Here is a 26237-nt window from a genome sequence, read left to right on the forward strand (position 1 = left end):
GTCAGTGGCAGGTGAGTCTTTTTTTATTTTTATTCCCCTAAGCCCCCTCACCCCATTCCTGCGCCGCCTCAGCACTTTAGATTGGCGTCAGCCGCCACTGGTGGTAGCTGAGGAGATAGAAATGGATGTGTGAGGAATATATCTGATCTTGACTCTGGGTATCTGATATGACCTGTTAATACATTATTGCATATGAAAATGGTTATGGATGGTATATGAGGCTGTTGATTAAAGATCATTATAGTTGGTGCTCAAACTAAAGTATTATACCTGTTAACACCATGCATGCTGCTATTAGACGCGGACCAACGATCATTGTAACTGTCCTATCAGATGTTTCAAAAACTGGGAAGGACGATCCCGGCTCATGAACAGTGATATTGCTCGGACTATTTAAGAAATACTGGTAAATTGATACCTGTATTCCCCCCCAAAAAATTGTAATATATATAAAATAATTTTTAATTGTCACGGTTGTTGAGTCACTGAATTTGTAACATATACATTGTGTATTACTACTCTCCACCAAATCATAGTACACTACAAAAATTGGTAATGATTTGACCAGTTATGGGATTTTTTAACCAGTTGCCTTACGTTTTGCAAGTCCACTGGCACACATTTGTTGGGTACCTTCTATTCTAAAAAAAAAAATAATAATGTTACTTCATGGTGTACAAGGCTGTTTGAAGCAGCTTGCAGGAGGGTCTGGTAGTAGATGTGCTACGCTGTATAGCGACCCTAAGGTGGTAGAAGCTCATGTGATTGAGTGCACTATCTTTGTGTGGTAGGAAGAAGCTGAGCGGTAGAGGTGGATGCTGATACCTGAAGTCTGTTAAGGAGGACTGTACTCTTGGGGGGCGATTTTCAAAAAAGGCAAGCAACGCAGCGCAGCCCCCCGCAAGGCTGCGCTGCGTTGCGCAACAGGGAGGGAGCAGGAGAGCGCCATATCTTTAGAGATATGGCTCTCTCCTCCCATTTCCCTTGTGCTGATTTCAGCTGCCGTGCGCCATGCACACACCTTAGCGCCGCAGAGATAGGGTGTTTGCATGAGTGTAGCATAGGTTTTGTACAGGAAGGGTTCTTCCTGTACAAAATACTATGCTAGTCATGATGCAAAGCTTTTCTCACTTTGCATACGTGCTGCACAGTGCAGCACGCATGGAAAGTCGGAAAAGCACAGACAAATTAAAGTATTTCTCCTGTTAGCGCCTCCTTTGAAGGGGCGTTAACTTTTGGCACAAAACCATGTTTACAAATCTTTGTAAATATGGATTTGCTTCAAAAGGCAAGGGTGGTTGCATGAGAATGCCCATGTACCACCCATGTAACACCCCCTCGGCGCAAAGTAACGCAAAGCAGTACTTTGCGCAACTTAGATGGTGTTTTGCGCTGGAAAGAAAATAGCAACAAAAAAAAAATGCGCAGGTAAGCGTAATTTTTGTGACGCTAAACCAGCGCAAAAGGTTTGAAAATCTCCCCCCCTGGTGTGATGTGAATGCTTGCTGCATGTCCATGGGCATGAGAAGTATACTTGGGGCCTTAGCAGTTCTTTGCATTTTAGGAACTTTTGACATTCTTTCCTAGTAAACTCATGTCAATTTTCTGCCTTTGTTCCAGTCTCTTTCTCCTTGTTCTCTAGTGCATATGCCTTCTTCTCAGGCTCTTGTCAGAAGTCCACTGGGCGTATCATCATGCGTGTACTCCTCAGAGAGTAGCTGGGACCTCGAAAGTAATGCCATTTAATGCCGTTCAGTTTACGTAGATGCTGTTTGGCGGAGTAGTAAATGCCATTCAGGTTGGAAAGTCCACACGCATCAAACCACCACCCTAGAGAGAAAAGAAACTGCACATGTTAAACATGACTGTGGCAAGCCTCAGTGCTGGATCACACATTTTACCCTCCTTGCTGTCAAGCTCATTCAGTAAATCCCAAAAGTGTGAGACATTTGCTACAGAGGACCTTCCGGGCACTGGAAAAATAACACTTTGAATAAACAGGTGTAGCAAAGCTGTCTTTGGTATCTCTTCTCAACTGATCGCTCTCCACACAGCGTAAAGGTGGTATTCTAAAGTTAGGCATCTTCATAACATAATAGATGATGTGGTGGGTGCCCCAGTATTCTTATGGATAATGGGGTTTGGTGCCCTACTATTATATGGGATGGTGTGGGGTTAGGTCACTTTTATAGATATTGAGTTTGGGTGCCGTAGAATTGTACCGGATGGGTTTATGGTTAGGTGTCTAATATTATTAAGGATGTAGGAGTTGGCATGGTGCTGGTTTTAGGTGTCATGCATTATTACAAATGTCGGGGGTGGGTGTCCTAATGTCATTACGGTTGGTATAGTTGGGTCCCTGCATACTATAAGGAATGGTGTCAGGGATCTACTAGAAGGAATAAGGGGATTGGGTGCTATTACCAGAACGGGAGGCAGAATACACTGGTGCAATATTACAAAACAACAGTAATACAGGTGATGGTTCACACACTCCTCGTGGAAAAGCCCATTTATACATTTAAATATTGTATTGAATATTTTAATGTGAGAGTGCAAGGAAAACACTTAATAAATCTGTGACTGCGAATAATGAGTCATTGTGGACACCATGGCTGACTCCTTAGTGCTATTAATTTTAAAGAGATCAGGGTCCTAGAATTATTTTCTCTGCTAGTTAAATCCAGAGTGAGTATTAAACTTTGCTTTCCTTTAGCTTGTCCAAAGACTCAGTCGACGAGCAGTCTGCAGTTTAGATGAGGGTTATTTGTACCTTAAAGAAGAAATGTCACCCCCTCCGCGCGAACAGAACACAATCTGAAAGGCTCATTAAAAATCACATTTGAAGAGAAGGTGGTGTATATACATCCGTATAGGAAAGCCAGTCATCTTCAGAATACATGCAACATATAGAAAGAAACTCCCGTAGTCCACCCGCCGCCGCAGTTTTATCAGGACGCGGTCGCTGTGTGGAGGACTACACCTCCCAGGGTATCCAGCGGCAGGAGCCGCCCACGCGATCAGCTGCGGCCGGAGGTGCTTTAAATCCCGCATCCTATCGACGGAGCTGGTGTTTCCTTTTCAATCTTCATTTGCTGGCTGTATTACTTGGGCACTTCCTCGGGACCTGGGCTGAAACTCCCGTAGTCCACACGCCGCCGCAGTTTTATCAGGACGCGGTCGCTGTGTGGAGGACTACACCTCCCAGGGTATCCAGCGGCAGGAGCCGCCCACGCGATCAGCTGCGGCCGGAGGTGCTTTAAATCCCACATCCTATCGACGGAGCTGGTGTTTCCTTTTCAATCTTCATTTGCTGGCTGTATTACTTGGGCACTTCCTCGGGACCTGGGCTGAAACTCCCATAGTCCACCCGCCGCCGCAGTTTTATCAGGACGCGGTCGCTGTGTGGAGGACTACACCTCCCAGGGTATCCAGTGGCAGGAGCCGCCCACGCGATCAGCTGCGGCCGGATGTGCTTTAAATCCCGCATCCTACCCGCGTCGCGGGACCGCGCGCGGACTGCACCGGTCGAAGCCCGGACAAAGGGCGTACAGTCTGTGACAGTCCGGGACAGGTTGGGACTGTGCTGGGCTAGGATCTATGATCATTGTTCTTGTTGTACTTCCGTGAGTTCCAAATAGGGAGACTTGTATATCTCTTGTGGTATTTCCACCCATTGAGTCTTTTTTCCTCTCAACCAAATTTGTCACATACTGGTTGGTACAAACAGCGTAGAGTAATAGTGTGGCATTTGCTAGTTAATTTTGTGGGGTATGTCTAAACAAAAGGTTCCCTCTGTGTCTAACACCATGGACAATTATCTGGTGCAGGTTGTAAGCAAAATTAATAATGAGAGAATGGCGTCATTGGGGTTGAGTTGTCCTTCTATTTCCCCTACGATGAGATCTTTGTCAGAACCCTCGCTAGAATCTTCATTGCAGGTTAATAGTAGTGTCGTTCCTGACGATGAGGTTCTAGCTAGTGACATCTTCGAACAAAGTGCGTCTTCTGTCGTCAACCTGCAAATCAATCTCGAAGTAGACGTAGATCCAGACATTGAAGTAGACATTGAAGTAGAGAAATCCCCGCCTCCCGTCCTTGTGCCTGTAACTAGAGCAGTCAGAGCGTGTAGAAAAGCCCAGTGCAAAAGTGGTGGGTCACGTTCTGGTAAAAAAAAGTCAACTTCTGCACCCAAAAGCTTGGACAAGGTTGAGGTAAATGGGTTACATAGTGACAAAGAGAATGAGGATGAGCAAATCAAAAAAATAGCTAGCATGATCGATTTAAAGATTAAGTGTATCATTAAACCGTTGGCGGCCAAAATTGATCAGCTCATGGTGGAGGTAACATGACTGAGCGTTCTTCTAAATAAGACAGTGGAGGAGATGGGTAGTATATCAACTCTGGTGCCAAACAGAGCCGCACTAAATGTGGAGCACCCTAGGTGTGGGGTAGGGGCTGAAGAAAAAGTGACATTGAATCCTCCCCTCATTCAACCCATAGTAGGTAAGGACGGTCAGAATGTAGCTAAAGAAGATCTCCCATCAAGACCTACTGCATCGCATCAAGAGAGAGACTCATTCCAATGTATCGTCGAGGCTTCCCCCCTCGTATTAGTCCTTGCTAACACACCCACCCTGTCGCCTGGCAAAGTGGAATCTACATCCTCTTTGATTAGTAAATCGTTGCATTGGATGTTAAATAATATGAAGATGTCTCCTTGGGGTGAACAACAACTAGCAGGGGAAATTATCATGGCAAGAAGAGTAGCATGGTTAGGGAATAACCCGAAAAAATTTGCGGGAGACTGTATAGTTCTCAATTTCTCAAGTTCAGTTGTACTCCCTAACGTCCTGGCAAATATATTCCCCCGTCAACGAAGGGGTACCGCTATAATCCCACTAACGCTACAATATTTCTATCGTAGGGGAGGAAGTGAAGTGAATCCGATGAGATCAAGACCAAAGCGGATTCCTGTCTCTAACAAATGGGGTAGGAGTGACTTAAATAGCGATTGGGGTATCAGCTTGGAAAATAGGTTTGGGGTCTTGTCTGATCTGAATGAATGTGACTGACTTGAAAGGGATGGTAGACTGGAGAAAAAGAACCAAGCCAAGTCTGATAGATTGTGTGTTCCTATAGTGCAGAGATTAATTTCATCTAATGTTGATCTTATCCCCGACCAGAAATGATGGGAGTATCTAACCATCTAGAGAGACAGTTTGAGAAAACTGACCCAGTCCAACCGATTTGCTCTAACCTTTTAGATAAATGTGATAGTCTAGGATCTGAGGTATTAATAATGGAGCCTCTCGGCAGCTCATTTACTAATGTTGAGCATGAGTCTGAGACGGAGGGTGAGATTCAAAATTTGTTAACAATACAAGACCCTTCTTGTTTCTCAGCAGTTGAGGCAGGGTTGACTTTTCTTTCTTGGAACCTTGCTGGAATCAGTAATAAGTTAATGTCTCCTGAATGGTGTAGCTTTGTTGACCAGTTCGACATTATCCTTTCTCAAGAATCCTGGTCATTGGTTCCAGTACATCGTTTGGGGTTCCTTAATTTTCAGGCACCCGCTATCAAAAAAACCAAAGGTCGGCCATCAGGGGGCTTGATAATTTGGATCCGCCAATCACTATGCTGCAAAATCAAGCAACATAGCTCTCTATCAAATGACATCTTGTCAGTGAACATCACATGGGCCTCTGGCCATGAAGTGGCAATTTTTAACATTTATGCTAGAGGGATGGTTGGGGGACAAACATCTGATGTAATCACTGCTCTCGACCTCCAGCTTGAAGCACTTCCAACCCAGCTGTCTATTATTGTGGGAGGTGATGTTAATACTACATTTGAGCCTCTTGGACATGAGGACCAATTTCTTGCTGCTGAGGCGGAGGATAGTAAATGGGGTGTCCCTCAGTTGGAACTTCCCGTAGTTAAAAGATGGTCAGCAGTAGCTATTCAACTCAAAGCTTTATGTTTAGAGAGAGGGCTCAGAGCAGCCAATGGGCGTACCCCGTCTGATCGCCAGGGAGTAAAAACATTCGATAATGGTAGGTCCTCCAGTCGCATAGATTACTTCCTGGTGGATATTAGAGAATGGCATAGGTTGATTGATATGACCATAAAATCTAGGGTGGAAAGTGACCACAACCCTCTCTGCATGGAATTCCAAGCACTAAAGGGGTTTAGAGAACCTAAATTAGGGGAGGGGAAAATCACCTTGGATATTGTAGCCTCGAACAATATGCGCCACGTTAAATGGGGCAGATTTATTGAGAACCCAGAGAAGTTGGAGGATCTTAAAAAAGTGGTGATGGATGAAGTGGCTAACATAAACATTCAATCTGCCAATCAAAACTTCCCCCAAGCCATGCTTGAGGCCCATACCCACTTCTTTATTAAACTTCAAGGGTTCTTTATGAAGACCACAAAAGCAGATAAGGCCAATAAAATAAAAATATCTGAGGCGGGATGGTACAATAAAGCTTGCAAAGTAGCCCGCCAGAACCTCAGTGCTGAACTTAGAACTAGAAATATTCCAGGTGTGAGAAAGGCTAGAGAGATATACAGGCACACACAGAAAGTGGCCAAGAAACAGTGGGACGAGGAACAGTGGCGTGATCTGAAATCTGCTTGTGTAGCTAAAGATCAAAAGCAATTTTGGGCCATAGTCAAGTGGGACAGAGGAGGGACAGCTCAACCGTCCCAAAATAATGTTGCCAAACATCAGTGGGTTGACTTTTTTAGACCGCAATATGCCTGTAATCCATCTGAAGGAGAGTGTTCACTTCCCCCCACTATCTTCTATCAAAGTCAACTATTTACGACCAAAGATGTCAACCTAGCACTAGACCGCGTGACTGGGGGTAGAGCCCCAGGAATGGATGGCATTCCAGCCGATGTGTTTTTAAGATTATCTTGGTGTCAGTATTTTGAATGGTTAGCCAATTCTGTGGCTAAGGGTGCGCCTATCCCCACCTCATGGAAAGGTGTGGAAATAATTCCGGTTTTTAAAAAGGGTGACAAATCACTACCTAGTAATTATAGACCTATCAGTCTTATAGACTCAGTCCAAAAACTTATAGGTCGACTAGTGCAAAATAAACTGCAATCTTGGGTAGAAGAAAATGACATTTTGTCCCCATATCAAGCTGGTTTTCGACCCTGTACTAGCTCTGTTGATCAGGTTTTTTTATTTTTTAGCACTTTATTGGAGGAACGTGACCTTGACCAATGGGACACTTTATGCGGTCTTTGTAGACCTGAAATCAGCTTTCGATTTAGTCCCCCGTTCCAAACTTTGGAGGGTTCTCGCTGAAGCAGGGATGGCGCCGGAACTGTTAACGCTTCTTGTCCGCTTGCATGAGAACAATTACGCAAGAATCAGGTGGGGGGCACATGGTGAGGTGACCGACTCATTTCCTGTCGAGCGTGGTGTCCGACAGGGGTGTGTTTTGGCACCCACGTTTTCTTTATACATCAACGGCATAGTAGATCACCTTAGCTGTTCCCCCACGGATGCCCCGATATTAGCAGGGGCTCGCGTGCCAGTCCTCATGTTTGCGGATGACACGCTGATAGTTTCTCGGACTCCGAGCGGGCTCCAGAAGGCAATAAACGCGTTTGGAGATTTCTGTCAAACGCGTGGACTTGAGATAAACACTTCCAAAACCAAGTTCATGTCCCTGAATCAGCGGAAAACATTCAAAGGTGTAATCAACTTTAATGGTACTCCATTAGAACAGGTTGAGGCATTCACGTATTTAGGAATATCTCTCCAGAGTAATATGAGCTGGAAAAGTCACATTGATATGGCTGTCTTAAAATTTCACCAGCTGGCGGGTGTAATTGCTTCTAAGCATAAATCTTCTTTAACCAAGCCCATTACTCCTGCCCTAGAAATCTACAACATGAAGGTCATAAGTGCCTCTTTGTACGGTTCGGAACTGTGGGGTTTTACTAATTTGAAACAATTAACATTGGCAGAAAACAAGTTTATACGCTGTTTAGTAGGGGTTCCCCAAAGTACCCCCACCGTTCCGCTTGCATACGATCTTGGCAGGAAAAAAATAGAGGATTTAGCACGGTTACGTCCCCCACTTTACTGGAGACGGACTATGACAACTCCCGAATTAGCCCACTATGCTACTGCCCTGAAGGATATCACCAGGGCAGATCGTTTCCATTCCATTTTATGGCTTAAGGAAATTAGGGGTTTGTTAACAAAGTTGGAACTAGACCACCTATGGGTCGACCCAAATGGTTCAAGCTTCCCATCTAAGTCATCTTTGAAAAAAAATGTACTGGGATATGATTTTGAGGTCTGCCCATAGTTTTGGTTCAAATGCTAAGCTAACGGACCGCTTTCTTGACATTAAACCCCTACCATCTTGTGAGGCTTATTGAGATATCATAGAAAGGCTCTCTGATAGAAAACTGTATTTCCAGTTCAGAATTGGGACTCTTCCTGTAAAAGCGTTCACCCATAAATGGTCTTCTACTCGGGACATCAAGTGTCACTGTTGTAAAGATCTGACTGAGGATATAGGCCATCTGTTGTTCGTATGTCCCCTGTACACTAGCCCTCGTCGCAAGTGGCTAAAACCAGTGTGTATAAATCTGGGGACACGTAGGTACACAGAGGCTTTAAGAATACTTGAATCAGACTGTACACCCTGTATGGCAATTGCTGTCGCAAAATTTCTAGGGTGGGCCTGGATTATACGCACCTGCACCTTAAAGCCTCCAGAAGATAGCCAATGAACTTTATGACATCGAATAATGTATGATTAATTTTTAAAATTATGTTTTTTTCTGAATTGTTTTAATTCATTGTTGTTTAAATTTTTTTAATCTTTGTAATCGACAGCACCATGGTTTAATAAGTTTAAAAAAAATGTAAAAAAAAAATGAATTCCATTTTGTAGTATTTATAGTGTTGTGTTAGGATGTATACTTGCTTTTATGACATGCCGTCGAATAAAGCTTTGAAATTTGAGAAAGAAAGCTGACGCCCCACTTCTGTGGGAATCTCCCTTCCAGCAGCTGCAGAAGGAAAGACTTTTGGCTAACATTTCAGACCTGGCCTCTTGCTCTGCTTTTTATATCATATCTAAATCAGCTATGCCCATTTGTTTGTCTGTATATTGCACCAACAATCCTACTACCTGATTCTTCCTAAGGTCTTTTCTACTTAAAACATTTGTGTTTTATATATAGTATAAATCAATATTATTATGTGCATTAAAAAATGGCATTTTATGCCGAAGGAACTAGCAATGTAACTCATGATCCCATAAAGTTCTACCAATATATGTGCACTCAGCAGGCATTAGATCAGGCCAGTATTCTGAAGTTGGGTGTAACAGTGAAGGGCAGTCTTATAAGTGAGACAGAGGTGCCAGGACTCACCACCGCTGAGCATCTGCGCACACTTGCACAGGCAGTTGTCGTTGTCGGAATCTCTGGTGCTGAAATTGGTTTCATGCAGGACAAGACTGCTGTGTGGCCCTGCGGTTCCGCTGTAATCCCCCAGGAAGAGCCTGCAAAAACAAGACCTAGAATCAGAGCAGTGGAAAGAAAAACATGTGGCACAGGGATAATGCTTAATTTGAGCCAGTGGTTGCTGGTACTCAACACGGGCACTTAGTTGTCAGCACCGGGGCTTATGACAGTCTGCCACATGGTGGCGTTAAGTCTAATTTAGAGATGAGCACAACAACAGTTGTTTGTTAATTCAATACACATAAAAAATGACTAACACCTGCCACCCAAACCATTCTTATTGCTTTAGGTGGCCTGGAATATCCTGAATTGTCGCCCTTGTAAGAGTGTGATGGTTAGTGGTGTTGGTTATGTCACTGACAGCGTTGACAGGTGCAATGGTTGGTGCAGACTGCAGTTGGGTCCTGGCCAGGGCCCTGGTACCTATGTTTTTTACAACTTAAGCACTGCGCAGAGGATTGCTGAAGAGCCAGGAATTGCATGAGATGGTAGAGGGAAAGGAGCTATGTTGTAGTGGGTTTGAATGACGAAGCGCAAGTCAGAGATGGGGGTGAGGAGAACCGTCTGAAGACTCGAGGGATGTCAAGGAAAAGACTGGGAGAGGCTGGGAGAATAAGCAAAGGAGACAATCTCACTGAGCCTGCACTGAAAATCAGAGGTGAGGGCCTATAGCTGGAGGCTTCCAACACACACTAGGATCTCCTGGTTCTTACAAAGGTTTACAGCAGTTCTGAGGGCTTTTCTCTGGGGCCGGGAGCAGACCGTGTTCAGTGGGTGGAATACCTTCTGGGTGCTGTCCCTTACCACTGATGCTTACAAACCTCGGTCTGCATTGCACTCCAGTTGGATACCCGAGTTACTTCTCTTAAACACTAAACTCTCCAACGGTAGCAACAATGAGTAGTCAGGTCCATTGCAGGAGGATGTACACAGTTTTGATCTCCAATGCTATATGATACAAATAATTGAACTCAAACTCCATAACCAGTCGGAGTTGTATTTTTCAATAAAGTAGGTATTTTATTTAGGGGTATGAAAGGATTTAGACTGCATCCTTCCACTGTCAGCGTGTGAGTCATGGGTGGCAGTAATGGGGGTCACACTTTGCACTTGAGATGGTTGTCAGGAGCTGAAGGCAAAGGAGATTTGATGAATAGGTAACCAGAGCAGGGACGGATATGGGGTCGCTCTCTGCGCCTTGTATGTCCCACCTGTACAGCTGCCCTTCATTGCCCAGACGGAATGTTCCATACTGTCCATAGGCCCGGTTGCCATCCCAGTCCTGAAGCTCCACCCTCAGGCTGTAGGAAGCCTGGCTGGTCAGGATGTGAACCCATTCATTTCCTAACCAGTGCTCGCCAGCTGCGTTGCCAAAGCCCTGAGAAGACAGGTGAAAGGTGGAAGCTAAGAGAGACGAGCAATAAGGCACAAATCCAAAGCGACAAATAACAAAAAACGTAAACACAGAGTTTCCTCTGTCCAAGAGTGGAGGGAGCTCTATGCAACCTCTAACCGGAGAGCTCTCTTTCACCTACACAGAGGGAGCTGTAACCACCTCAATGCAGAGAACCCCCAGCCTACACTGCAGGAACTGTACATTAACACCTCAGAGCCCACTCTAACCTACCCTGAGGGTGCTGTATCCTTGCTCCAGCCTACACTGAGGGATCTGTATCTTCCCTATCAACTCACAACTCCCTCCACCTCACATTCATGCAACTATTTCTCCTTACTGCGTAAGCTGTCTTGATCATGGCCACACAGTGCCACAATTAGAGACAGATGTCCCTATCCCAGCTCTCTGTCACACAGGTACGGTGCTGTCTGTATCCATTTCCCCCCCCAGAAATCAGCTTATAGCACACTTTATGTGACTGTCTCTATTCATGTCACTCTTATAACTCTCGCAGTCACTCAGTTGAAGCTGCTCTCTCTGCGCGGCTACTCATAAAGCTCTCTCTTCACTTGAAGGGGCTGCTTTCTCTCTGTCTAGATTTCTCTCTGACCCACACACGAAGGGCGTGTCTCTATTCTTACTCCCTTGGAGATCTCTGTGCCACTCAGATAAAGTTGTGTCTACGTCCCTATCACTCCTACAGCTCTATCACTCACCTGAAGCGGCTGTCTCTATACCAATCACTCCTATATCCTTCGCCTTAAGGGGCGGTCTCTAACTCTATTACTCCCATGGCTCTCTCTGTCGCATAGTGAAAGTGGGTGTCTCAACATCAGTACCCACCACAGCGCCCTAGCTCCCTACATGACCGGGGACATCAATCACACCTCTTCTGATCCGTCTCCCGCACACATTGCCAGTTTGCTGGATTAAGCTTTCCAGGTTTCCAATCATGTATAAATCATAATCCCAGCCCTCTCTAAACCATAAACCCAAAGTAATCAAAATTAGTAGGGTTCACCATTTTGTATTCTCTCCAGTTTCTCTTGAAGGCCAGGCTGCCATTATGCCTCTGCTGTATCACCGTCCAACCGCCTCCCGCCGTCTCCATGTCGCAATACACCTGTGGGACAAAACACGAAGAAAGAGCCATGCGTGAGTTTTGGACTGGGTCTCCAGAGCAATTCCGGGGAATGGAACTCCTGGACTGGCTGCAATAAAGGGGCCCGGCGGACAAAGACTGGACAACGCCTCATGCTCAGTTGGCCATAATGGATCAAATGGTTATTTTCACATGGCAACGCCTTGTCTTTTTGTAGTGTGCTAAATCCTACTGAAGTGCATTTGGGGGTAGACCTTTGCCTCTTATTCCAATCCATCTTTAACTGAAAATAACTATATTTTGTTCTCAAAATGTTAAAGGCAAAACAGACAATGGCTGTCATTACATAAAAGGAAGACCTGCAAATAAATGCTACACTCTAACAGAATTACGTCTGCTGCTAATGCATCAAATTTCAGTCTCCTTTCCCCATCAGAACCCCAAATAATCTCGCTGCTAACTCCGGTGGACAGCGCTCTGTCTCTAGTATTTCTGCGGACACTCACACATCATCTCCAGATTCTTTGGGGCCTCGGTGGACCTCTCAGACCAGCATCCATCTGGAGCCTCAGCTTCTTCTCAGTTGAAGCAGCTCACATTTTGTGTAGTGTTATCATATTTCTGCAGAAGTTATCACCACACATCTGTGAATGAGAAACCTAAAGTCTCCCTCACAAACCCTTACATTGATGATCAACCTATGCTCCCCTTCTTTTTTAAACCTCAGTAAGCATCCGTCTTCATGGTTGAGACCTCATTCAGAGTCCAATGTCATCCAGACGGGGCATTAACAGTAATTACTGGCCGCATCGGGATTACAAGTCAAGGAACGCCTCCGCTTGGAAGATTTCAACCAGCAATACTATCTGCTTAATGGAGTAAAAATATAGCGGTGAAATTTCAAAAACATGTATTTTGTAACAGGCGTCTTGGAATTCACCATCTTACATCACCCAGTTCTGCTGGCTTCCCTCTCAACTCCTGGGGCAGAATTTCCTGCCCTGGGAGCAGCAAGTGATCTTTGATTAACCAACGAAGAGATGATCCTTCTCAGCTCCTGGTGTCGAGATTGATTTTGGAGTGGGAAACAAGCATGCCTTCATTGTCCGATGAAGAGTGAGGGATGCTTGCTGTCATATCCATATCGGCGGCGTCAATAGAGTGAAAAGGGCTATCCTACTCTCGTATCTTAAGGTGTGCAACCACTCCAGAGGGATCTTGCTCATCAGTTTCTGAGTTCAAGCTGTTGGAGTTAAGTCTGTCTTTTTCGAACCTGCTCATCCGAAATGTGGCATCTTTCAAATCTATCCTCACAACCAATTCTGCGTATCACATATCTGTTCCACTCTCCTAAACCTTATAGATTTACAGGAATGTTGTTTGCCAAGTACACTATAATGAACTTTTAGCTCTTAACAGGGCACCCCTTGTATAGTGGATGACAAGCAGGTGACTCCAATTCGAGAAACAGTCTTTACAACAAGGTTTTTACCTCGTTGTGCCTTTACCACGCATTTTTTAGCATGCATATTTTTACCACCAATATGCATTTACAACACATGCAAATTCCACGCATTTAAGGTAAGTTGGGGGGGGGGTCCGGGGTTTCTCCCACCAATACAGTGATCTCAAATCTTTAAAAAAGCGTGGTATTGGCATGTGTTGTAATGCATATTCGCAGCAAAAACATGAGTGCTTAAAATGCGTGGCAAAGGCATGCAATGTATTTACCTGCATTGTACCGTCGTACAACCCTGCAATTCAAGGCATCCAAAATGGAAGGAATGGATTCAAAACACATTATTGTGGGAAATTCTTCCTAAACTCCTATTGATTTGTTCTTCTAGAACAAGGCTACCTAAATAAATAAGGCGTTAAACCTAAGCCTTGTATCAGAAGCTTGGTGCATGTCGAATGCCCAGTAAGCTTCAGGTTTAAGAAAAGTATTTTTTTCAAAAATGCCAAAAATACATATTTCTCTTTCTTCAATGACAGACTGAGTGAAGGTAATCAGCCGCCACAAACTTCTCTTTGACTTTTTTCATTCTTTATGTTCTGGATTTCCCCTATCCCTTGGAGAGAAGATAGTTTCCTCTGTACACTCATCTATGTTAAACTGGGGCTTCTCCTTAGGAGTAGGCAGGGCCGGACTGGGAACCAAAACCGGCCATGACAAACTGCTCGGCCTGCGCCGCTAGGGGGTGAAGGGGGGTGCGGCCGAGCTATTTTCTAGGGCCGGTTACGACCGATTTTTTTACAGGGGGCCGATGTTGCCAGCCCCGGTAACAAAATCGGCCCCCCAGGGGCCTAAAACCGTCCCCTACCCTGGCGGCCCACCGGGGAAACGCCCGGTGCCCACTACGGCCAGTCCGGCCCCGGGAGTGGGGACTAACTTTTACAGGACAGCAACTTCCTGCTTCATAGGGTTTCCTGGAAACGTCCTGGTGTTAACACCAGTGATCATAAATCGGCAACTGCTACTCCTCAAAAGGGAAATACCAGTGATGAACGACTGCCCTTCCTTTTCTAGTGCAGGCCCACAAACTTGGGATACTTTTGAACATATATCCATCAGCCCCATGTTCTATGGAAGGATTAGAAGCACTAGAATTTGCCCTTCACTGATCTGTGATGCTCACCTTCTTGGGATCTGTCGTGTTTGCCATGAAGATTGTGTAAACCCCACTCAACTCGTGTCCAGCGCGACGAAGATGGGCGCAGTCCCGAAACGGGCCGTCCTTCTTTGTAACGACTGCGAGGAAGAAACAGCAGACGTTAGCCCTAGTATTTGCCTCCCGAGTATGTGATTACGCTCTTAAGGTGGTATATTATTTGATGCATTCATTTTTGAGGATTTAAAAGTTGTCACAATATGCTCTGAGACCACTTGACATTCAATAATGCCCACCACGCACACACACACACACACACATTAACCTGCCACGCCCCTTCAACAAAAACTGAAAATTCTGCCCCTTACTACCTCATTTCGGTTGTAGTACTAAATATCGACAATATTTAGATACTAGACTATTGAGGGCGGAATACCGGGGGACTAAATATAAAGGATAACTGCATATAGGTAAGTATAGATTTACAGCTCCTAACGCCAAATCTATGTAACTTCAAGATATATGTACCACGTAGGCACATATATGTGGCGTTATGGATATAAAATCTAGACTAACTTACATGTCAATAATTCGATGTTTTGTCCTCGATATTCTTTACCCCCCCTCCCGATATTGTAGAGTTCGCTATTTAGGGTGCAAATCCCTCATGTCACATCAAGAATTCCCAGACCTGTGATTTTACAAAGAACTTCAGGACAAAAAATTACCCTTGCGGAGAATCCCTCACAACAAGCCCATTAGAAGGAATATTGAACTTAATTCTGTAGAAACTTAAACCCTACCTTCCACATGAAGACCTAAAACAAGCAGTCCAAGCTGTTGTATTGCCCTTCTAAGAACCGCCCTCAATGCAGCAGCCAGATTTGTCTCCAGAACAAAAAGAAATACACACATCTCCCCGGCCCTAAAATCCCTGAACTGGCTACCATAAAAAGCAAGGATCCAATTAAAAATTGCATGCTTGACACATAAAGCGCAACATTTCAATACCCCCAGATATCTGGCTCAAAAACTAGAAAAATCAGGGGGCTGCAGACCCTCACAAACTGCGCACACTCTGCTTCCGAAAACCCCAATGAACCCAGAAAAAAGAAAACGGGCGCCAGAGCTTTTTCGGTTGTCGCACCTAAGATATGGAACTCACTACCACCGGATGTTCGCCCTTCAAACAAGAAACAAAATATTTTTTGCTGACTAAGCTTTTACCCTAAGACAATTTATCTGTGCTTATGGAAATGTAACCAATGTAACCATATTAACTTCTCTATGACGACTGACCATCTTATTACCAACTATAATTGAGATCAAGCTTTTTATTCCATGTACCTTCATATACGTTTGTCATGCACACATCTATCTTTTGTTTACCAGTCAAATTGATACCCTACTCCTCGTCATGTAAAGCGCTCTGATACCCACTAGGGTCATGTTCGCGCTATACAAAACTTTCTAAATCATATTTTGTCTACCACGATTAATCTACTTCAAATACATCTACAGTGGGAAAGGTATTGTACAACTGTCCCTCTCAGCCATATCCACACGGTCACCAACCTTACCTTTTACCCTTATCCTATCCCTAACTCTGAAAGTAACCCAATTGAATTTAACCTCCGCCTAATAAGGAGTCTGTTTCCCTAAATTTAAAAATAACCATTAGTCTAGTATGAACCCTTAGCCTAATACTAAACCCGTTTAAAAAGTGTTGCCTTAGCCCAACACTAACACTTATTCTAACCTAAATCCAACTGTGACCTTTATGTTTACCACTCATCTCCCCCTAAACCATATTATCCAACTCTATCTTTAAATTAACTCTAACAAAAAGAACACATTGACACTCATTGTTAAAAAAGATTGGTCGCAAAGTCGTAGTAATACATTTCTCTTCGTAATGTTGGACTCTGTTTTGGATAAAGAAGTTGTAACATAATTCGGAACACTCATTTTATCCACCTGCCTATCTTGGTCCCGTCCGCCCTCCATCCCTCCTCCATCTCTCCTCCATCTATCCTCCATCCCTCCTCTCCTCCATCCGTCCTACACCCGTACTCGATCTATCCTCCATCCATCTGTCCTCCATCTGTCCCTGCTCCCTGTCTTCCATCTATCCTCCATCCATCCTCCATCCCTCTTCCATCTGATCTCCATCCATCCTCCTTCTGATCTCCATCCATACTCCACCCATCTATCCTCCATCCATCTATCCTCCATCTGTCCTCCATCCATCCTCCTTCTGATCTCCATCCATCCTCCATCCATCTACCCTCCATCTGTCCTCCATCCAACCTCCATCTGATCTCATCCATCCTTCATCTATCCATCCTCCATCTGTCCTCCATCAGTCCTCCATCTGTCCTCCACCCCTCCATTATCTGACCTCCATCCACCCATCCTCCATCTATCCTCGATCCATCCGTCCTCCTTCCATCCTCCATCAATCTGTCCTCCATCGTCCTTCATCCATCCTCCATTCCACCTCCATCTGTCCTCCATCTGACCTCATCCACCCGTCCTCCATCTGTCCTCCATCCATGAGTTCTCCATCTGTCCTTCATCCGACCTCCATCCATCCATCCTCCATCTATCCTCGATCCATTCGTCCACCTTCCATCCTCCATCAATCTGTCCTCCATCCATCCTCCATCCCACCTCCATGTGTCCTCCATCTGACCTCATCCACCCGTCCTCCATCTGTTTTCCATCCATGAATTTTCCATCTGTCCTTCATCTGTCCTCCATCTATCCTCCATCCATCCATCCTCCAACAAACAGCTGCTGCTTGTTTGACTTTACAGACCACTGTCCATTTTTAGGTCTCGCTGAGCCCAGCGCATGCGCTGGCTCGGAGAGACATTTTGTATGTGAGTTTTTTAAGTGCTGCTGGCTGGCCTAGCGCTTGCGTGCACGTGAGCGTGCACGTGCGCAGCCGCCATGCGCTAGGCCAGCCAGCAGCACTCATGAACGCCCTTCTGCGTCATCGCGATCACTTTCGCTTTCACAGCACTCGTGATCGCGATGACTTTCGTGGCCAATGCTTGTCTTTCTTTGTATTGAACTTTCTTTTATTTATTTTTGTCGCATCTTCTCTCTTCTGTAATTCCTTCTGTCTCTTGTCTGTCTCAGCATTTATTTTCAAATACAGTTTCAATGTTGCTGACTCACAATGCCCGACTCTCCGCCCCCTTGTCTTTCCTTTTTGCTTTGCCCGCGCCCCCCCCCCTCTCTGTCTTTCACAAATAGCACAGTACACAGACGATCTGAGCGAGCACAAAAGGCAGCTTCATTCTTTATTTGGGCCCAGCAGGGTTACTTGAAGATGTGTGCGCCTCCCACCCACCCCTCCTTGTAAACAAGCATTTGCAATGCAATAGGTCTCGTATTTGCGAGGGTTTAAGCTATTCGCATTGCAAATGACAATGCCTTTTATTTATGTTTTAAAAACCAAAACATAAATAAAAGGCATTTTCATTTACAATGCCAATAGCTCAAACTCCCGTAAATGCGAGTCCTATTACATTGCAAATGTTTGTTTTCATCAACCATCTTGTCGTGAAAAGTAAACAAGACCTAAACATTCCAGTGCCAATGACTGCCCATTGTCAGCTGCACTTGAGGAGGACAGCTTGAGGAATGTCCTTTCTACAGACAGAATATGCTTTTTAACAGTGCAAAGAGTGTTTTTCTACAATTCTACATTTTTAATTACATAAATAAGTTCTGACTCTCTTCTTTTTACAACAGAAAAAACAAAGCATAATACTGTATTTCACTTACCATTATCAATAAACATTTCACTGTATAAATAGCACACTTACAAGCTTAGTACTCCGAAATAAACATGTTACATATAAACGACATAATGAGTGCCATGTAATATGGTGCTATATTGCCATCTTGTGGCTCAGCCGTCATCATCAGAACCTCTTTGATAGTAATACTGGACCGTTTTTGTTTGTTACCCCTTAAGTATAATTTAACAGATAATATATGGAAAATATTTCATGGCTGCCTGAACTATGGATTTAATAATCATAATGACCCTTCCCCAACCACTCTACTGAGGTTTACCCTAGTTAGAGCCATTCGGTTTGTGTCATGAGGGACCAAAGTCTGCAGAAAGGGTATCTAACTTATGCAAAGAAGATTGCAAATTATGTGGCACATCAGGTTGTGGTATTTTCCTCCATTTGAGCTAGACACAATATTTTTTGTAAAATCTGTAAATCCATAAACAATTAAAGCAAATAGACAGTCCTAGAGCTGAGGAGTCCCTTGCCCTTGACATGAGGCTAACACCTCGACAGTCATCGCCGTCACTGGCTTCCACCTGAATTACAGCAACTCGCGATATCTGAATTACTTGGATTTTGTTCACTGAGCTGGTTGGGGGTGGGTGCACTAGATAACATGGGGGTGCATTACTGGGCGCCCCTTGTGCTCCGAAGCCCTCCAGGGTCTAATGCCACACCCACCACTGTACACACCTTTTTCAAAGAGCTTGTAAGTTTGTATCAGGGCTTCTGCTCAGGGCTGCCCTGGCTTCACGTTCCCTGCAGAACCAGTTGTAAGGTTCTCTGCATAGTGCATTAGTGACAGGATATATTTTCTGCTCAGATAGATTTTCCCCTTCATTTTCTTGGTGTCCTGCTTTTCTACTGCAACTTTGAGCTGATATAACAGCTGCTTCATACAGGTAGTAGACATTAGCTCTTACTCAGTGATTGCACCATGGACGTCATTTTAGGGGTCGCCAGGGGTCGCAGCTGGCTTGAACTTTGCTTCCCCTAGCACTGCTTTTGCGATCCCTGGCCTCACAGGAGGCAAATTCAATGCGAGGAAAACAGGGGCAGCTGGGACTGAATTTTCTGACAATTTTTTATTACACTAATAGTGAATACATAAAATATATTATGCGCTAATAGTGTAATAAAAATGGAGTACAAAAAGCTGGAATGCACGGCAGCTGAGGTAAGTAGAAAATGCTTTTAAATGGATGTTGTGTGCGTGCTTGTGGGTGAGTGCGTTTATGTGTGAAAGAGTGTATATGTGTGAATTTGTGTGCCTTTTGTGCTACCACATACTCCGCATTTGCCCAAGGGGCCCTGGTTTGGCTCAGGCCCGGGGTCCCATTTAGAGAAACCCGCAGAGTAGTGGACAGGGAGGGTCGATATGCACTCCTGGAGGGGTTCCTAGACTGACAGCCCTTGCTTTTAGGCAGCACTTACGCCCCAAATGTCGACCAAGGGCAGTTCTGGGACTCACTATCGGCAGTCCTAAAGCAATTAATGACATCACCATGGATACTTGGGGGTCACTACAATTGCGAGCTGGACGTACCCTTGGACCGATTGCGCAACCCAGGAGCCGGTTCCTCTAATCAGGCGCAAGCGGAGCGGTTCCAATTATGGATGCAGCACTGGTCCCTTGCAGATGTCTGGAGGAGTCAGAACCCAACCTCCAGGCTATACTCCTTTCACTCGATACCCCACAACTTACGGATGCGTCTTGACCGGTTCCTCTGTTCGCCAACAATACTTCCAATGACCTAGAAAACAGATTACCTAGGAAGAGTGGTCTCTGACCATGATGCACACCTTTTAACGCTTAGATGGTGGCTGCCCCACCCACCAGTCACGACTTGGAAATTACAGCTGGAGTGTTTGGGAGACCCAGTATTTCGCCATGATCACGAAGCCAGCATCACAGTCTACTTCCACAACAATGTCAACACAGCGTCCACCAGGACGCTGTAATGGGATGCTTTTAAAGTGGTCATGCGGGGGGCTTGCATCAGGCAAATAGCAGGAGCCCGCAAGGCTCTCGAGCATAGCCTGGAAAAAGCAGAGTTTAAGTTGGCGGCTGTAACTAAGGACTCAGAGTCTGCAACTCCTGCCCAGGTCGAGGAGGCCAAGATGGCGTACGAGGAGTGCTTAGCAGACATGCGACGGTATAACTTTAAAGTTTATGCAACCAAAAAACATAGAGAGGGTGACAGATCGGGAGCGCTTCTTGCCTGGATCGCCCGCCAGACCCAAAACATGCGGCCAATCACGGAAATCTATGACCCCGCTGGAGGAGTCGGGACCTCCCAGGCAGATATTTTGCAACTCTTTCATAATTACTACGCAACAATATATCGGAATCCTATGCAGGATGGTCAGAGAGTAGCCAATCGATTCCTAGACGCTCTCACCATACCCCAGATCCCAAACGGAGATAGAGACATCCTGGAGGTGGAAATTATGCCTTCGGACATGAAACCTGCAACCCAGGCTCTGGCCCGGAACAAAGCCCGCGGGATAGATGGTTTACCCCTAGAATACTATAGCGTCTTTACCACGCTGTTGGCACTGCAGCTAGCCACAATGTATGTGGCAGCACTGGAGGAGGGGGAGCTACCCAGCTTATTGCAGGAATCCCTCATAATCTCAATTCCGAAACCTGACCAAGACCCGGTGCAGTTGGCCTCATACACACCGATTACACTACTTTCGGCCGACTGTAGGATCCTAGGCAAGACAGATTGGACCCGATACGCCCACCGCTTATAGAACCGGACCAGAATGGATTTGTTCCAGGCTGAAGCACATCTCAAAATATCCACAGACTGTTCCAAGTTCCGGATCAGGCTCAGGGCCGCTACCCTGGGGCGGTCTGCCTGGTCCTGGACCTGGAAAAGGCATTCGATACCCTGACTTGGCCATACCTCTTTGAAGTGCTGAAGCGGGTTGGGATGGGGCCGGGTTTCAGGGTGCATGTAAAACTATTATATACAAAACTCACCTCCAGAGTGAGATTGGGCAAATATATCTCCTCCCCTTTTGGATAGAGAGGGGCACCCGACAGGGATGTCCCCTCTCTCCTCTCTTGTTTGCCTTGGCGATGGAGCCTCTGGCGATCCGGTTGTGTCGGGAGGGAGAGGCCTGTGGCATCCCAATAGCGGGTATCACACATATAAAGTCCCTGAATGCAGACGATTTGCTGCTATATGTAAGGGACATCACAGCCGATCTCAGCCCCATATGGAACATACTGTCGGACTTTGCAGTCGCAACAGGACTTAAAGTCAATTGGGCGAAATCCACTATACATCCCCCAAGTTCAAACCTCCCCCCATGAGAGATAAGCGTTGGGAGTTCACGTATGGCTTGGAGCAACGACGCTCCGCGATACCTTGGTGTGAGACTAGATCACTCCCTAGCAGACCTGTTCGAGAGCAATCAACGTAGGGCGCTGGCGGGGGCCAAAACGCGAGTGAACTTTTGGAAGACCCTGCCATTAGCCCCCATAGGTAGAGTGGCCTTGGTCAAAATTATCCTAGTGCCACAATTCCTCTACTACTTTGCCAACACCTTTTATTCCCCCTCCCTTCTTCTTCCGTGAGCTGGACACTCTATTGAGCTCCCTTATATGGGGCGGCAGGCGCCGGAGGGTTGCCCTCACAAAATTGCAACTTCTGATAGATCAGGAAGGATTGGGAGCGCCCTCTTTCGATGCCCCCTTTCTTGTGGCACAAATCCAGTGGCTAGCCCGCTGGATGGTGGGACGTCATTTGGCCGAGACCACCTCGGAGAGGGTACCCATGTCGGTGCCAGCCCTATGTCGACCACTCCTCCGGTCACCCGTCCGACAGCGACACATTCCATGCAGGTGAGGATGGCACGGGCATGTATTTTGCGACTTCACCATATCTCGGGTAAGACTCCCCTATATACCCCCATGTACCCGTTAGCCAGCCTGCCTAGAAGCAAAAGATTCTACACTGCTAGGGCAATGGAGGTTTGGACAAAATATGCAGTCCTGGAGGTGGGATCCTTATTTGTGGAGGGTCAGCTGCTACCGTTTGATCAACTCTCGGATGAGACAGGCCTCCCGCCAGGGCAGTTTTTACTACACAGACAAATAGTCCGGAGTAGTCGCCACATTTGGGATCTATCCGGGGGGGGAGGGGGAACCCACAACGCACCCAGTACTCCACACAATTCTCCACATGGGACCAGGGAGGCACTTAATAACCTGGCTTTACAAAGCAATTTGAGACCTAACCGCCACCACACTCGCCCAGTTGAGGAAAAAATGGGCGGAGGAGATAGGATGCCCACTGCACGACAAGGAATGGGAGCGCGCCCTGGAATATCCAAAGAAAGTGTCTCGGAACGCCCGCTTTAAAAACATACAATCCTCCATACTACACCATGCATACCTCACCCCCGTGCGGCTCCAACGCTTTTACCCAGACACGTAATTTGTATGCCCATATGATGTCAATCCCCAGATGCGACATTCAAACACATGTTCTGGCTATGCCCCACAATATAGCCCTACTGGAATACAATACATGAGACATTGCATTGAGATAATGCCATTAGACCACGTCGTCTAATTTCGGGGAGAAATGTTAACACAAGATGTACCGTCGGGTCATTTTTGAACTTGAGAGGCATTTCAGGTAGATTTTATACCTGAGTGGACCATTTGGGTAAATTGTGAATGCGAAACTACAAATTTGAATGCGAACGGCAATGTTTTGAATGCGAGAGGCAGTTCATTTAATGTGCATGGTCAACAAACATTTCAGATAGATTTTTGTACTAAGCAGACAATTCAGGTAATAAATACTAACACAAAACTGCACATCCGAACGTGAACAGTAGTGTTTTGGATGCAAGCAACCGAAAATCAACTAGAAACTACAGTTTTGAGTTGAATTTTTACCCCAACGGACCTGTTGGTAAATTTTCAATGCGAGATGCAGTTTGCGTAATTATGTATAATTTTGCTTTTTTTTTTTAATTTTGCGAAAATTACTCACGTTAAGCCCACCCCTGTGTATAATTTAAAACCTGTGTATTCCAAATCTTTTCCTGATCCATTTATTTATTTTTGCTCTTTTTCTTTCCTCTCTACACTGAAATTATTGCCATACTCATATACAAAAACCATTACCCGATCTGAATGCCAATAAAATTAGCTGACCGTTCTACATGAACAAGACTGGCACATTTTCGCATTTTTCCATAAATAAGCACGCAGCACAGCTATCCCGAAACACAAACTGCTTGAATCCTATAGCATTGATGGCGCTCACAATGCTAAAATCATATAGCGCTTTTGGTGGAAGTTCACACTTTTTGAATCCTGCAGCACTGCAGGGGGAAACTCACAGTGCTCGAATCCTGTGGCAGTGCCACAGAAAGCTTTCAGTGTTAGAATCCTATAGCATTGATGGGGAAGGTCAGCATGCAAGAACCCTGTATCAGTATGGGGCTCCTGTAGCAATGAATGAGGACGAGGTCACGTGGGTAGAATCCCATAGCTCTGCTGAGGGAGTTCATAGTGCTTCCTATAGAAATGATGGGGAGATTACAATGTTATTATTCTACAGCACTGCAGAAAGAGCGGACTTTGCAAAAATTCTTAGCACTGCTGGGTAAAGAAAAGATCACACATAAAAAAGCAGCACTGCTGGGATTTTCACGGGTGATGGCCAGGCATGGCTGGTAAATAACTGTTACCGCCTGCATCACTCACCTTTTCCCTGCGAGAGCTGCTGCATCAAGCCCTGCAACGAGTCCACCAGCTGGAAGTGCTGTCTCTGGAGCTGCACTGCGTGGCTGCTCACTGCTTGCAAGGTCCGCTCCAAGCTGTCGACCGTGCTGTTTTGATGGACCACAAAGTGCTGCAGCTCCTTGCTGTCCTTTTGCATTCCCTCCATCTCTGCTCGGTGCTTCTGCTCCAAGTCGCGGACTCGGGTCTCTAAAGCACTGCACCACAGAGGGAGAGAAAAAAAAAGGTAAAACTCAGTGTGAATGTAATACCTGTATTACACCGCCCACCACCAGTCCGTACCATTAGACACGCCCTATGAATGGAGTTGGAAGAAACAGACCATACCCACCGGTGTTTATTTTTCTGAAAGTAGTCATGTGGGGCTCAATTCACTGGCTTTGAAACCATGTATGTGTGTATGTATATAATATTTCTACAGCACAATCCTAGCTAAAAAGGAAGCGAGTGCACTTTGCAATGTCAAAGATAAGAAAACATTTAAAGAGTGTTAGGAGTGGTAGCTGGGATGTGGACAGTTAATACAATGCAAAGTAATGGTCTTTAAAGAGTTCGGTCTTCAGCTCCTTCCGATATTGGAGCAGCGTTGAGGCGTTCCAAATGGATGCAGGAGTGTTGTTCCAGGTCCTGGATGCAGAGATGGAAAATGCTTGCTACCTTGTTTTTTCTTTTTCGCACTTCTTAGTCTGCAGTCTGATGGCGTCCTGGCTGCGGGTGTGCAGATAACCACCAGAGATGGTGAGCTTGTCTGCAAGACAAGTGGGGTTCTGGCTCTGATGCTTTGTAAATGATGGAGCCGGTTTTGAAGATGGGCCAACGAGGGGGAGAAAATGGAGTTCCATCACAATGGGGTGATGTGATCATATTTCATCAGTCCCTGGATGAGAGGTGCTGTGACGTATAGAATGCCCTTGTGGTGTGCCAGTGTGGAGTCTGGGAGGCCATGGAACAAGACGTTATCAAGAACCAGATGTGAGAGTATAGGGGGTTTAAACCGCTGTTCTGAAGTCACTTTCTGGAAGAATCAATTTCACTTTCTTTAGAAGAGAGAGAGCGGGTACCAAGCCGTCATGTTTTTTGGGAATATGTTCCTTGAGGGAGAGGGTAGAGCCCATGGTGAATGCAAGTGACTTGGCATTCGGTGAGAGTTGGGGTTCAAAGCCTTCAAGATGAGTCATTGAGCCTGGTTTGTACTGTTTCTTGTTTGTTGTGCTTGCAAAATAACAGAAATCCTGTCTTGGGTAGGTTGACTTCAGGTAGACAAAACGTTAGATACCTGTTCCATAGGATTTCTCCTCTATTCGGTGCACATTTCGGACTTTTGTTGAATCAGGAAGAATATCAGGAGTACTCAAGGAAATCTAGAAAAGTGCTATGTGTGCTACTGCATCAACATACGTCAGTGTGAGCTCACTTAATGTCCCATCGCTTTGTCCGAAATGTGTTCACTCCCAAACATCCTTCAATAGCCTCAAGCATCATTTAATCTTTTGTCACGTCCAGCGGGACCACATTTTACTAATGTCCATGGCTAGGGGACGGTTTGGTGGTTTGTGGCAGTGTGGTTGTCTCTGTGATGGGAAGTCCTCTCCTCAGTCCTGGATATTCGCTGCAAAGCAGGCCAGAAACAAGACTTCAAAGAAAACTAAATTGTAATATCAATACTCAACACTAGATGGCAGAAGAGTGCACAGCATGCTCCTCCTCAACACTACAAGCAACAGAATGATTACTAATCCAGTATCCACTGCACCTCAAGACTCCTTTCACCCCTAACACCTATCCCTGCTATTTCATTTTTTATGGTTTGCAACTTTAAAAATCGTATGGAAAGTAACTTGATTTATTTACTCGTAGCTAGATTTCCTTTAGCACTTGTATTTTTTAAGTGTGTTGCTTTTCGTAGTTGTACATTTTGGAGGTGATCCTTAGGAGAGGACAGATTTGTGCGAGGCAGAGTGGGAGACTCACCCCTAGAAATGCTTTAAGCAGAGGCAAACACTCTTACTACCCAACAACCCTGTCT

The 26237-nt window shown here is 45.5% G+C and overlaps 1 protein-coding gene across 1 annotated transcript in view; it reads right to left on the bottom strand.

Annotated features, from left to right (window-relative positions):
* Positions 1 to 449: 449 nt before the first annotated feature.
* The window catches only part of ANGPT4 (angiopoietin 4), a 95047-nt gene continuing 69259 nt past the window's right edge, over positions 450 to 26237 (bottom strand). Inside the window, exons 4-9 of the mRNA XM_085619563.1 lie at positions 24176 to 24408; positions 14648 to 14760; positions 11928 to 12029; positions 10722 to 10888; positions 9418 to 9548; positions 450 to 1830 (exon numbers count right to left, since the gene is read on the bottom strand). Coding sequence (XP_085475689.1) covers positions 1670 to 1830; positions 9418 to 9548; positions 10722 to 10888; positions 11928 to 12029; positions 14648 to 14760; positions 24176 to 24408 — 907 coding nt within the window. The 3' untranslated portion in view covers positions 450 to 1669. The remainder of the gene's footprint in view (positions 1831 to 9417; positions 9549 to 10721; positions 10889 to 11927; positions 12030 to 14647; positions 14761 to 24175; positions 24409 to 26237) is intronic.

Source organism: Triturus cristatus, chromosome 7 (genome assembly GCF_964204655.1).
Source record: "Triturus cristatus chromosome 7, aTriCri1.1, whole genome shotgun sequence".
Classification (NCBI taxonomy): Eukaryota; Metazoa; Chordata; class Amphibia; order Caudata; family Salamandridae; genus Triturus; species Triturus cristatus.